The 13,601-nt window shown below is 57.0% G+C and overlaps 1 protein-coding gene across 1 annotated transcript in view; it reads right to left on the bottom strand.

Annotated features, from left to right (window-relative positions):
* Window positions 1-482: 482 nt before the first annotated feature.
* SLC13A3 (solute carrier family 13 member 3) overlaps window positions 483-13,601 on the bottom strand; it is an 80,355-nt gene continuing 67,236 nt past the window's right edge. The window contains exons 10-13 of the mRNA XM_056108427.1: window positions 12,812-12,924; window positions 5,662-5,823; window positions 2,752-2,889; window positions 483-705 (exon numbers count right to left, since the gene is read on the bottom strand). Of these exons, the coding sequence (XP_055964402.1) occupies window positions 529-705; window positions 2,752-2,889; window positions 5,662-5,823; window positions 12,812-12,924 (590 nt within the window). The 3' untranslated portion in view covers window positions 483-528. The remainder of the gene's footprint in view (window positions 706-2,751; window positions 2,890-5,661; window positions 5,824-12,811; window positions 12,925-13,601) is intronic.

Raw genomic sequence — 13,601 nt, 5'->3', positions numbered from 1 at the left:
CCGAGGCACATTTGTTTGTGTGTGTGTGTGTGTGTGTGAGAGAGAGAGAGGGAGATTGGTGAGCATTGTGCGTGTGTGTGTGATGATGTGTGTGGTGTGTGATTGCGCTTGTGTCTGTGATGTGCATGTTTGTGGGTGGTGTGCACAGGTGTCCGTGCGTGTACGTGCGAGTGTGTGCGTGTGCACGGCTGAGAGAGACCGAGACGGGGCGCAGGCAGCGTTTCTCCGTCGGGCAGGCAGGAGGCCGAGCAGTGCGTGACGCTCTTTATTGACGTGTTTCCCATCGGCTCGCAGCCTCGTGACCCTCGGCGTGGGAGTCCGCGTTCCTCTGCAGGAACCTCTCCCCTGGCCCGCGCTTGGGAGGGGCCGCTGGGGCTGCATGACCTCGTGCGTGGGCAGTGGCAGGGCCGACCTCCGGCAGGACCCCGCGAGGCCCAGAGAGAACTGCCGGGCGAGGAGGGTCCGAGCGGCAGGCGGCACGAGGGTCTTCTGGGTGGGGAAGCGTCCACAGGGGTCCCCCCGGGGGACTCACAGGGTCCGAAAAGTGCCGTTGGCTGTGACGGAGGGCAGTGCCGTGGCGTTGGCCCAGTGGCTGTCGGCCCAGTCGGGGAAGGTGCCCAGGTTGAAGATGGCCTGTCCCCAGGTGTTGATGGCCAAGGTGAGCAGCAGCACCCCCATCATGTTCATCAGGAAGCCCGTGCGCATCTGCAACGGAACCGCAGTGACCGCGGGCAGACGTGGCCCCGGCCTCCACGGATCCTGAACCCCCACGGCACGGATTCACATGCACACAGATGCACGGACACACACACACGTGCATGCACACTTAAGACGTGTGGCATACACCTACAGTACACACAGATGCATGCATGTCTATATTCACATGCACACTCACGCGTGTACAGACACACTCAGGCATAGACACCCCACATGCACTCACACACGTGCACAAATATGCACACACTTGTTATGTGTGAGTGTGTATGTGTGTGTATATATATATATATATACTCACACATAAAGACACATACACATGCACACATCCATGCATGCATGCACGCACGCACACGCACACACACACGTCCGTTCTTGCACTTTCAGCCAAACTTTCCTTCGGCCTGAGGGTCTGCCTGGGACAGACCCTCCAGCCTCACTCGCACACTTGCAGTTGGTGACTCCTGGTACTGTGTCCATGCAGAGGGGAGCCATCCCTCCTGCTGGCCTTGGCCGGCCCCCTCCCTCCCAACAGCCCTTTTGGTCTCTGAGTCTCAGCCTGTGCCACCGCCAGGGCGGCCAGTGACTCTGCGGGCCCCTTTGCCTTGCTTCAGACTCGCCATCTGGGGAAGGAATTCCCGCTTCCCACGGCCAGACACATGTAAAACTTTTCCAGTGATCTCAGTGGAGTTTTTTTTTTAAGTAAACTTGTTAAATAACAATAACCAGGGGTTGGAGAGCTCCGAGGGGCTTAAAGAAGGCATCATACAGGCCACCTCCCTCATGTCTGCTGTCAGCGCCACACGGGCCCCCCAACGCCTCCAGGGGTGGCCCCGGAGGCCCCAGGATGGTCAGGGAGGCCAGAACTGCCCCCTCCCCTCATCAGCTCTGGCCCCACTGACCCACGGCAGTGCCACGCTCCGGGTGCAGGAGACCGGGGAGGGGGGGGTGTCTCTGGGTCCCAACAGCCACGGTGACCCGTGAAAGGGATGTGTGAGTTGTGGGTCTCGAGTGCATCCCAATAAGTCTGCAGGCTCGGGGATGTTGACCTCGGTTTGGGGACTCTGGGGGACACACCAACCCTGGGAGGCTGTGAGTGTCACCTCCCATGTCCCTGTGCCCCCAGGTCACACCCCTGGGCTGTGGCCCCTCTGCCTGGTCAGCCTTTCAGCTCCAGGGGGTCTGGTCCCCTCTCTGGGGGTCTCTCAGGAAGTTAGCTTGTCTAAGAACACTGTGCCCTCACCCCCCCCCCCCCATCCCCGCCACTCCCCACTCCACTCCCTGTCCCTGCGCTGCACTGCTGCCCCCTGCTGGCGAGGCTGTGCCTCACTCAGGCCGGCCGGGCACCCCTGAGTGCTCCAAGTCCCCCCCCCCCCCCCCCCCGTGATCTCCTGGGCTCTGCCACTGCATCTCGGACCCTCACACTCCACCACCACGACTGGCAGTCTGACTGCTGTGGAGAGTAGACCCCGAGGGCCCGAGTACTGCTTGGAAACCCTCATCTATCCCCCAACCCCATCTACCTGGGGCCCAGAGATGTGACACAGAGATATACCTTATGGAAGAGAGAGAGAGAGAGAGAGAGAGAGAGAGAGAGAGAGAGAGAGAGAGAGAGAGAGAGAGAGAGAGAGAGAGAGAGAGGAGAGAAGAGAAAAGAGAGAGAGGAGAGAGAGAGAGGAAGAGAGGGGGAGAGACCCTCTGCTCATCCAATGCCCTTCTCCAGAAGGCCCCACCAGCTAACAGGCACTCTGAACTGGGGGCAGGTCCCGGTCCGCTGCCCCTGCCCCATTCGGGGCCTCTGCTCTGGGGAACTTGTGGGAACAGGGGAGGCCCTCGGGGAGCACCGGCTCTGAGTCTGCACACCCAGAGCAGAACCCGCAGGGACAGGAGCACCAAGGGCGGGGTCACAGAGGAAGGCTTTCCTCCTGTGTCCCCTCAGAAGGCCCAGAGTGTCTGCTAGAAGGTTCTGTCTCCATCCAGCTCAAAGTGGCCTGTTGAGAAACGGGGCGGGAGAGGAGCTCCCTCCCTCGGACTCACCATGTCCTTGACCATCAAGTGTCCAGAGGCAAAGGCGATGGAGTTGGGGGGCGTCGACACCGGGAGCATGAAGGCATAGGAGCAGCTGACGGTTCCGGGGATCATTAAATACAGGGGGTGCACTCGCAGGCGGATGGCCTGGGGAAGGAGGGCGGGGGAGAGCGAGCCCCCCCAAGAAAAAGAGGAGGGGGAGAGGGAGAGAGGGAGAGAGAGGGAGGGAGAAGGAGAGAGAGGGAAAGAGAGGGAGGGAGAGAGAAAGGGAAGGAGGGAGAGAGAGGGAGATAGAAAGGGAGAGTGGGAAGGAGGGAGAAAGGAAGGGAGGGGGAGAGAGGGGAAGAGAGGAGGAGGGAAAGAGGGAGAGAAAGAGGGAGGGAGGGAGGGAGGGAGGGAGGGAGGGAGGGAGGAAGGAGAGAGACAGGAGCCAGAGTGACCATCAGCACGTGGACAGCCGTTGGCCAGCGACAGAGCCAGAGCAGCAGACGAGGGGAAAAATCAGAGACCCGAGCAGAGGCAGCAGAACCGGGCAGGGGCAGGAGGAAGGGAGGGAAGGAGAGAGCCAAGAACATCCGGTCAGTGACATTCAGGGGAACCGCAGAGAAGGGGCTGGGGTGCCCCCCCGCGCAGGGCTTCCCCCCCACACACACACACACAGAGCGGCTGCCTCCACCCTGCCGTGCTGGAGTCTGGGGCTGGGACATACTGCCGAAGCCCGCAGTCCCCATATCTACGTTCCAGTGCTTCTCCGAAGCATCCACAGCTGCTCTCTGGGCACCTCCCTCTGGGCTCCCTCCGGGATTTCAGGGACTTCGAGCGAGCTCATGGGCTATGTGGGAGCCATCAGTTCTGTGGCATGTCATGGAAGGGGGCGCTGTTCGCACCCCTGGGTGGGGGGGCTTTACCAGAGCAGCGGGAAAGCAGAGCACAGATGCTTCTTCCCACCCACTCAGACCCCCACCTTGTGTGTGAAAGGTTAGGAATTTGGTGATGAGAAGAATGTGTCCCCTGCAAGCATCTCCACCAAAGACTGTCACTGGTCCCTGCTGCCTGTCCTCCCTCTGACCCCTCCTAGGACCCTCCTCTCACTAGCGTGGTCCCTGGGGGGACGGTCAGTGCCCCCCCACACTGGGACCGCTTCCTCTCGCCCCCTGCTGGTAGAAGTGGGTAATGGCACAGCGCCTTCCTGGGAGGATTTGGCTGGCGCAAAAGAAACCCTCAGTGAACAAACTCTTACAAACGCTGGCATCAAAGTTCCCTCAGAAAACAGCAAGTCCAGACACAACCTGTTATGTCCACTGGTAAAGATATCTGAAGCATGCGACAGCCCCGGACCCGTAACGGAGCAGGCATTGAAAAAGAACAAAAAGGGTCTCTCGGTGGGAGGGGGCGGGACACCGGCATCAGTGGATGCGAAAATAAATTCAAAAATAGAAACAAAGGGTTTCAGATAAGTGCGCGGGGCACCCAGCTGTCTGCATGCAAAGCAGCTCCTTGCTGCGCTGATTTAATTTGAGCAACATTTGATTGTTGATTTGGGGGCCACACCTGGTGGTGGGTGCTGCGCCCAGGGGTCACTCCTGGCAGTGCTCAGGGGACCACGTGGGGGTCCAGGGGACCGAAGTCAGGTAGGCTGCATGCAAAGCCAGCCCCTTACCCACTATACTGTTGCTCAGTCTCCATTGATTGAGTTTAGATGGAGGAAGCCCTTGGTTTGGTCTCCTCTGACTCACTTCGTGTGGAACGCTGTTGGCGGTCCCCTATGCTAATTGGTTTGGGGGCAGACAGGTAAGGCGCAGAGGACACTGCCTGGACGCGATGTGTGTTACCTCTCAGCATGTCCTGCTCCTCTGTACCCCACATCTCTGCCCAGTTAGCCCCAATCTCCACTTCTTTCTGCTCTGCTCCTGGTTTGGCTCTGGGGTTGGGGCTTGGTTTATTTAACGTTACACCTGCACCTGCACGGGATTTGCTCTCTTTCTGGGCCCTGGAGCCCGGTGGGTAAGGCGAGGACTAGCTCACCCCCTGCCTGTGGGGTCACCCGCTCTCGAGGGACTAGCTTACCCCGGACTGTGAGAAGCAAGCCCCCTGCTTCTCAGCTGGGGACCCCCTTCTCCTGCAGGGCACCTTCTGCAGACACTGAGGACTGTCACCATTTACAGGGCGCTGCCGGCACCTAGTGGTGGACGCCGGGAATGCAGCCCCACGTCCTAACCGTCACCCCACAACCTCAGTACTGCAGAGGGCCCAGGGCCGCCTGGGCTCCCCCGTTAGACGTCTCCTGGTTCTCTGCTCCGGCTTAATCCAAATCCAACAACCTACAGCGTCCTAGAAAACTCTCCCCCGGAAGGAATTCGGTGCCTTTCAAAAATATTTACTCAGTTCGAAGCAAAAAAAACAAAAAACCCCCCCCAAAAAAAACCCCAACTAGATGGATTTTAAAGAAACAGTGCTCCTGCCCACCCCGTGCACTCTGGGATGCGCCCTACCCACTGCACTATCGCTCCAGCGCTCCACCCACGTGCTTTGGGAGAGACGCGTGACAGCGACTAGGGTAGGTGGCGCTTGGCCCTGGGAGAAGGGACTGAGAGCCTAAGTGACGCCCCCTCCTCCTTGCGCCCCGCCCCCTCCTCCCTGCCATGCCCACCAGCCATGGCCCCGCCCAGATCCGCTTAGACCACGCCCCCTGTCACGCCCACCAGTCATCGCCCCGCCCAGGCCCCGTTTAGGCCACGCCCAGCCATACCCACCCCATATCTGCCCCACCCCTGTCAGGCTCCGCCCCACCCTCACCAGGCCCCGCCCCCTGTGGCCTGGCCCCGCCCCTATGGCCTGGCCCCGCCTCCGCCCGTCACGCCCCACCACGCCTCGCCCCGCCCAGACCCCCATCCCTGCCGCCCCTCACCCCAGCCTCACCAGCTCCGCCAGAACCGGCAGGAAGATGATGATGGTGGCCGTGTTGCTGGCGAACTCGGTGAAGAAGGCGATGACGGCGGTGATGAGCAGCACGGCCAGCAAGGGCGGGAGGGCCTCCAGCGGCTGCAGCTGTCCGCCCATCCACGTGGACAGCCCCGACTCCTGCGGGGAGGCAAGCCGTGGCCTCGCACGCCCCGCGGGAGGCCGGGACCCGTGGACATCTCTCACTCGTCCACACCCTGCCGCGCCGAGGCCCAGAGATTGCACTTCGTGCCTGTACCCCTCGGCCGGGACTCGACTGGCAGAGGCCCAGCCGGCCCTTGGTGCCCTGTCTCCCCAGGCCGGTGGCCAGCGGCCAACGTTTGCACGCTCTCTGTACAAAACCGGCTCCCAGATGGAGGGCGAGTCTGTGCTAGCAAGCTCCTCTGCTTCGACTAGATACTAAATATGCAAAACTTGCTACACGAGGGGTCTGTACAGCACAGCCGTGGTCACCCACGATAAAGACCCTTGCGATCCACAGTCACTGTGACGGTGACAGGATTAGCAGGACACACTGACATCATTAACACCCTGGGGCGGGGGGGTTGGTATGCTTGGGGGCCGCACCTAGCGGTGACTCTGCTCGAGGACCACTCCTGGCAGGTTCCCATGGGCCCCGTGTGGTGCTGAGGATCAGACGTGGGCTGGCTGTGTGCAAGGCAAGCTCCCGACCTGCTGACCGATCTTTCTAGCCCAACTCTGCACCGTCATGCTTGTGCACAAGTTACCATATTGCCGCGTGGAGCCGGTGACTGCAAACACAAGTGTCCCTGTGTTAGGGAGACCTGTGCAGTTTCGGTGACTTTCCCCGGGCCCTCCAGAGACTGAATTCCACATCAGAGTATGCACGAATATGAGTCTCCACCCAAGCAAGCTCTGCTAGAAATACCAGCCGGTCACAGGAGCACTGAATACAGAGCAAGGCTGGGGCTGACTGCCGCTCCCCCCGGGACAGGGCGTGGACAGGCGGGACTGTCCCTCCTGCTCCATCCCAGGCTGGATTGGCTGGTCCATGATTTACCCTCTGGATAAATATCTATGAATCCTCTTTCACCGCCTGCCACCCAATGCGGTAGAGCACCACACCCAGAGGGTGTCAATGCTGCCCCCTAAGGGTGCTGTGCAGTACTGCTCCAGCCTCCTGGAGGTCACTTTTTTTCTTTTTTTGCTTTTTGAGTCACACCTGGCAATGCACAGGGGTTACTCCTGGCTCTGCACTCAGGAATTACTCCTGGCAGTGCTCAGAGGACCCTATGGGATGCTGGGAATCGAACCCGGGTCGCTGCATGCAACGCAAATGCCCTACCCGCTGTGCTATCACTCCAACCCTGTGGTCACTTTTTAAAACACAGACACAAGAACACAGATCCTTGATCCTGGCCAAAGCTGGTCAGTGGTCACCACTGAGAATCAAGTGGACGTCAGTGGACACCTCTCCATCTGCCCAGCATCCTCTGGTGCCCAGACTCTCTGGCTGACCCGCAAAACTTGACATCTTCTTTGTCTGCTTAATAGAACTGAAAATGTCCTCACGGATTCTGGATTTTGTTTGTCTGACAAAAATAACATGATTTCAAAAACAGACCCTATAATTAAAAAAAAAATGCTCACGAACACTTTCCACAGAAGCAACCTGGAAGGTCCCGGCGTTTCTTCTCCATCTGATGGTGGGAGGCTCAGGGCTGAGCCGGGCCCCACCCCTACCATGGGCCAGGGAACCCTGCCAGGGAAAACGGGGCCATGCACCCCCACCCCACGGCCCCGCGCTCCTCGTCCCTGCCTGGTCCCCTCAGCCAGGTCAGCCGCAGCTCTGGCTCAGAGGCCGGCAGCCGTGCCCTGAAAGGCCAGGGGTGGGGAGCAGGAATGTTAATGCCCTGAGAAGCCCAGCTTGCGGCCCAGCTCCCGGCTGGCACTGCTCTGGGTCTCAGCTGGGCCTCTGCCGTGGGGCCGACTGTGGGTGCCTGGAAGCTCCTGAGTCCCAGCTTTTAGGGCTCCCGGGGGTGGAGCATCTCCGAAGGCCTTTCCTTTAGGTCCTGAAAGCTTCCTCTCCTCAGAAGCCCATCCCACACCCTATGCACACACACACACACACATACACACATACGCACATATATATGAACACACATACACTCACATATACACATACACACGCATACATAAACACATACATACACACATACACTCACATTCATACATGCACACATATACATAAACACACATAACATACATAAACACACATGCACACATACAAACATACATAAGCATACATACACACATGCACACATATACACATACACACATACGCACATACACATATACATAAACACACACACATACACACATACATAAACACACATACATGCACACATATACACACAAACACATACACACATACACGCACATGCACATACACATACACATATACATAAACACACACGTACACATACACACATACACACTTACACACATGCACACATATGCTCATACACACATACACACATATACATAAACACATACATGCACACATACACACATACATAAACACACATACACACATGCAAACATGCACACATATACACACATACACACATACACATATACATAAACACATACATACGCACACACATAAACACACACATGCACATATACACATACACATATGCACACACATACACACATACACACATACACACATATGCTCATACACATATAAACACATACATAAACATACCCATGCACACATACATACATAAGCACACATACACACATGCACACATATACATACATACATATGCACATACACACATACACATATACATAAACACACATACATAAACACACATGCACACATATACACATACACACATGCGCACATACACATATACATAAACACACACGCACACATACACACATACATAAACACACATACATGCACACATATACACACAAACACGTACACACATACACACATATGCACATACACACATACACATATACATAAACACACACGTACACATACACACATACACACATATGCTCATACACACATATACATAAACACATACATGCACACATACACACATACATAAACACACATACACACATGCAAACATGCACACATATACACACATACACATATAAACACATACATACGCACACAAATAAACACACACATGCACATATACACATACACATATGCACACACATACACACATATGCTCATGCACATATAAACACATACATAAACACACACATACACACATACACATATATGCTCATACACATATAAACACATACATAAACACACCCATGCACACATACATACATAAGCACACATACAAACATGCACACATGCACACATATACACATACACACATACACAAACACACATATGCACATACGCACATACACACATATACATACATAAACACATACACACATACATACACACAAATGCACACATACACACATATATACATATACACATATAACACACATACACACATATACACATAAACACACATACGCACATACGCACACATACACACACACATTCCAAGGGCTCAGCACTGGCTGAGGGGGAGGAGAGAAGACTCCACATGTTCCCCACATTGTCCTTCCCACTGGGTCACCCCTGACAGGTCACTCACCTGCTCTGGGCCTCAGTTTCCTCATCTCTAAGGGGGGTATTATAGCTGCTGTCCCGGAGGCAGGTCACGCTGGGAGAATGAACGCGTTTACAAAGTGCTTGGAGAAGCCAGGCCAAAGCTGAGGTGTGACACCCATGGCCGTGTCCCGCTAGTCAAACTGAGTTCCTTATGGCACCCAGGGGTGCCCGGAGGTGCCTGAGGCCAGACACAGGATGGGGCGGGGCTGAGCTGAGGGAATGCTGCCCCCCCCATCCCACCTCCTTGCTGGCTCAAAGGGTTCTTTCTTCTTGATACCTTTTCCAAGGAACAACAACTTCAGTGTTTAGGGTCCAATCTCACAGAAAATGACCCGTGGGAATTCCGAGGTAGAGAGAGCCAGCACAGTTGGTTAAAGGAAAGAAGAAAAAAAAATGTGTGTGCGTTCAAACCACTGTATTGCTACCATGCTGTGTGACCTGGGGCAAATTAATGCACGTCTCTGTTCCAGTACTATTTCTTTTTATGGACTGCACCCAACAGTGCTCAGGGGGCACGCAATGCTAGGAACTGAACTCAGGGCCTCCCACATGCTAGCCTTGTGCTCACCACTTCAACTACCTCCCTGGCCCTGTCCTGTGATTTCTTCAAGGGATTGCGGTAGATTTAATGATTAGACATAAAGACAGTTTCTGAGCCCAGGAAGTGCTGCGACTGATTTGTTATTAATTACTTCATTTAACAAATAGCTAATAATGTGTCATATAATACATTCTGTCTGAGCATGTTACAAACGTCTTTGCTAAGATGAATATATCTCGCCTTTGTGACAACACTGAGTGGAAAACAGTATAATGACACTCACAGTTGGAGAAACCGAGGCACAAAGAGGTTGAGATTCACCCAAATAAGTGAAATGGCAATGGAATTTAAGCTCAGAATTGGGTCCGTAATAATGTTATCAGTCTGCCTAATGGAATAATAAAATGAAAATACTGAACCAGAGCGACAGCACAGCAGGGAGGGCATTTGCCTTGCACGTGGCCGACCTGGGTTCGATCCCCAGCATCCCATACGGTTCCCTAAGCACCGCCAGGAGTGATCCCTGAGTGCAGAGCCAGCCAGGAGTGAGCTCTGAGCATCACCAGTGTGGTCCCCCGAAAAAAAGAAAGGGGGGGGGCGAAGAGAGAGAGAGGGAGGGAGAGAGAGACAGAGAAAGAGAGAGAGAGAGCAAGAGAGAGAGAGAGAGGAGAAAGAGAGAGAGAGAGAGAGAGAGAGAGAGAGAGAGAGAGAGAGAGAGAGAGAGAGAGAGAGAGAGAAGGGCGCCAGGGTTAAGGTGCTCGCCTTTCATGAGGCTGACCAAGGTCCCAGGGCTGTGGTCCCCCAGGCACTTCCAGAAATGACCACTTAGCACAGCACCGGGAGGTGTAATCCCTGTGACTGCCAGGTGTAACCTAATTCTCCCAACCAATAAAACAGACCCAGGGAGATGTTGCAGAGTCTGCGTGCATGTGTGTGAATGTGTATGCGTGTGTGCATGTGTGTGTGTGTACGCGCATGTGAGTGTGTGTGTGTGTGTGTGTGTGTGTGTGTGTGTGTGTGTGTGTGTGAAGGTCCGCGTGCAGACCCAGCACCGCGTGGTTCCCCCACCCCAGAACTGCCAGAGGTAGTTCCTGGGGGCTTCCAGGGTTTGCCCCCCCAAACAAATGAAAAACCCAGTAACTTAAGAACAATGATGACAGGAACAAAATGACAACTCTGGTCTCCAGCCGGCAGGAAATGAGGGATGAGGAGGGACTGGCCTTGGGGGTGGGGGTGGGGTTCATGCTAATTTCACGAGTTTCCCGTCCAGACTCTCCCCCTGCCCTGGGGAATCCAAGCAGGAGGGAGGCGCCGTGGCTCCGCCCCCACCAGCGAGCCGCCTGCGGTCCCGCACGCTTCCGCCCTCTGCTGGTCATGTTTGCACCTGCACTCTGGCAGGGACCCCCACCTCGTGAGACTCCCCCTCACCAGGATGGGGAAGGCAGGGCTGGCCCCTGCCCTCAGGGGCAGTCATTCTAGTAGGAGGAACCGGAAGAGATGAATGGGATAATTGGGGTGGGAGAGGTACTGGGGGAAGCAAAGAGCTGGGTGGCATGGGGTGGAGGGGGGGGACTTAGAAGCTGTAGTGCTTGGTTTGTACCTGGGAACCCCGGGTTCCGCCCCTAGCACTGCATGAGTCACAGAAAGAGAGTCTCCTGGGAGGGCTTCTTGGAGGAGGTGACCTTGGAGGTGAGTCCTGAAGGGTGAGGACAGGGAGGGCTCAGGGACGAGCAGGAGCAAGAGGAGAGCGCTGAGCTCTGGGGCAGCCAAGGGTCCGGTGTGGACGGGGTGACATGAAGGGGCCAGCAGGGCAGGGGACGGTAGGAGGTGACAGGAAAATGTGCCGAGCCAGTCTGAGCCAAGAGAACCTTCAGGCTCCATCTAAGTCAGTGTGAAGCCGGGACAGCAGGAAGGGGCTTTGGGGGGCAGGAGGGCCCCAGGAAGCTGCCTGGGCACCGCAGTGACCTTGGGGTGCGCTGCCACCTGGAGCCCCCAGACACTGTCAGGACCCAGAGGACCGGGGCTGGCGGTGGATGGGCTGTGCAGTGAGGATGCTGCCCCCTCGGCTGGACACTGTACCCTTGTTGCCCAGAAGCCCTGGCCCACTCCCAGCCCTGGGATGGCCACCAGCCTGGCCTCCCGGCGATCTCCGCCCTCACCAGCCCCCACCCCGGGGCCTGGCCTGGCCACCCCCAGTTCCTAAAGCCACTGGGGTGCGGGGCTTGTCCTCGGTCTGCGGTAAATGGTGCCTTTTCGGTCTGGGGGTTTCCAGAGGACGGAACCTCCATCTCCTCCTTCACCCCCGGCCAGTCAGGCGCCAAGTCCGTGACCTTTCACCCCTGGCCAGGCAGGGGTGACCTGTGCTGAGGCTGCCCACATAGGGGCCTATGGGACCCGAAAACTGGGCCCAGGCCTCAGGACACAGGGAAGGGCTGGCCCTGCTCGCAGCTGACCGGGTTCAAGCCTCAGTGTCCCGAAGGAGGTCTGACGCTCTGCCAGGAGTGATCCCTGAGCACAACTAGGTCTCTCTCTGTCTCTGTTTCTCTGTCTCTCTGTCTCCGTCTGTCTCTGTCTCTCTCTCTCACACACACATACACACACACACCCCAGAAAAATCCACAAAAAGACCCAGTGAAACAAGTCTGTGAGGTGGGCCCCACCCACTGAGAGGAAACTGAGGCAGCAGCTCTGAGGTAGAAGCCTGGCGCCTCCCACCCAGTGGTCTGCACGGTACCTGCACGCCCCCCCTGGTCACTCCCTTCTGGAAGCCTCCCTGACCCAGCTCCCATCGGAGGCAGAGCTGAGAAGGATGAGCCGAAGGCGCTCAAATCCCAACCCTGCGGCGAAGGGCAAACCAACATTATCCTACAGGCGACCCGGCCACTGCCCGTCCCGCTCACCTCGCAGGCCTTGGCCATGGCGAAGCCCCCGCCCAGCAGGAGGATGATGTTCCAGGGCACCGTCTCCTGGGCCTTCCTCCACGTCAGCAGCGGCGGCGTCTCGGCACTGGGGGCTGCAGGGGCAGGGGATTCAGCACTGGGGGCCAGAAGGCTCCTAGTGGGGCTCCCCAGGGACCCGCAGTTTGGCTCCCAGGCTTTGGGGAACACCCCACGGGGGGTCCCCGCTCCCTCCGAAAGCAAATCGTTTGGGGGTGGAGCCATAGCGCAGCACGGCCAGCCAGGGTTCGATCCCCGGCATCCCATCGGGTCCCCCAAGCACCGCCGGGAGTGATCCCTGAGAGCAGAGCCAGGAGTAAGCCCTGAGCACTGCCGGGTGTGCCCCCTCTCCAACAAAAACAAGCAAAAACGCGAATCCTTTCCCAGGTCCACAGTGGAGACACCCTCGAGGCTCTGGGCAGCCCCCTGGTGTGGGTCTCTCCACCTCCGGGACAGGAGGGAACGGTCCCGCCAGGAAGAAGGGGAGAGGCGGTAGGTGGGGCGGGGGGGACAGAGAGGGCCCCAGCCTCGGGGCAACTGGATTCTCGGGGACAGATCTGGGAGTGAGCGTGACCCGTTCTGGTCTGCGAGCACTCACGGAGGAGTCCATCTCCCTGGGGGGAGGGCTGAGGCAGGAGCTCAGTCCCAGACCGCCCCTCATGGCCTGCCTTGACCTGAGCACCCAGCGGGCCGTGAGGACAGGTGGGGGCTGTTCTGGGGGGCCTGCAGGGTGCCTCCATGTCTGGCCCTGCTT

The sequence above is a fragment of the Sorex fumeus genome, unplaced genomic scaffold (assembly GCF_029834395.1).
Source record: "Sorex fumeus unplaced genomic scaffold, SorFum_2.1 ptg000213l, whole genome shotgun sequence".
Lineage (NCBI taxonomy): Eukaryota > Metazoa > Chordata > Mammalia > Eulipotyphla > Soricidae > Sorex > Sorex fumeus.
This window is presented reverse-complemented; position numbering and strand designations above follow the sequence as displayed.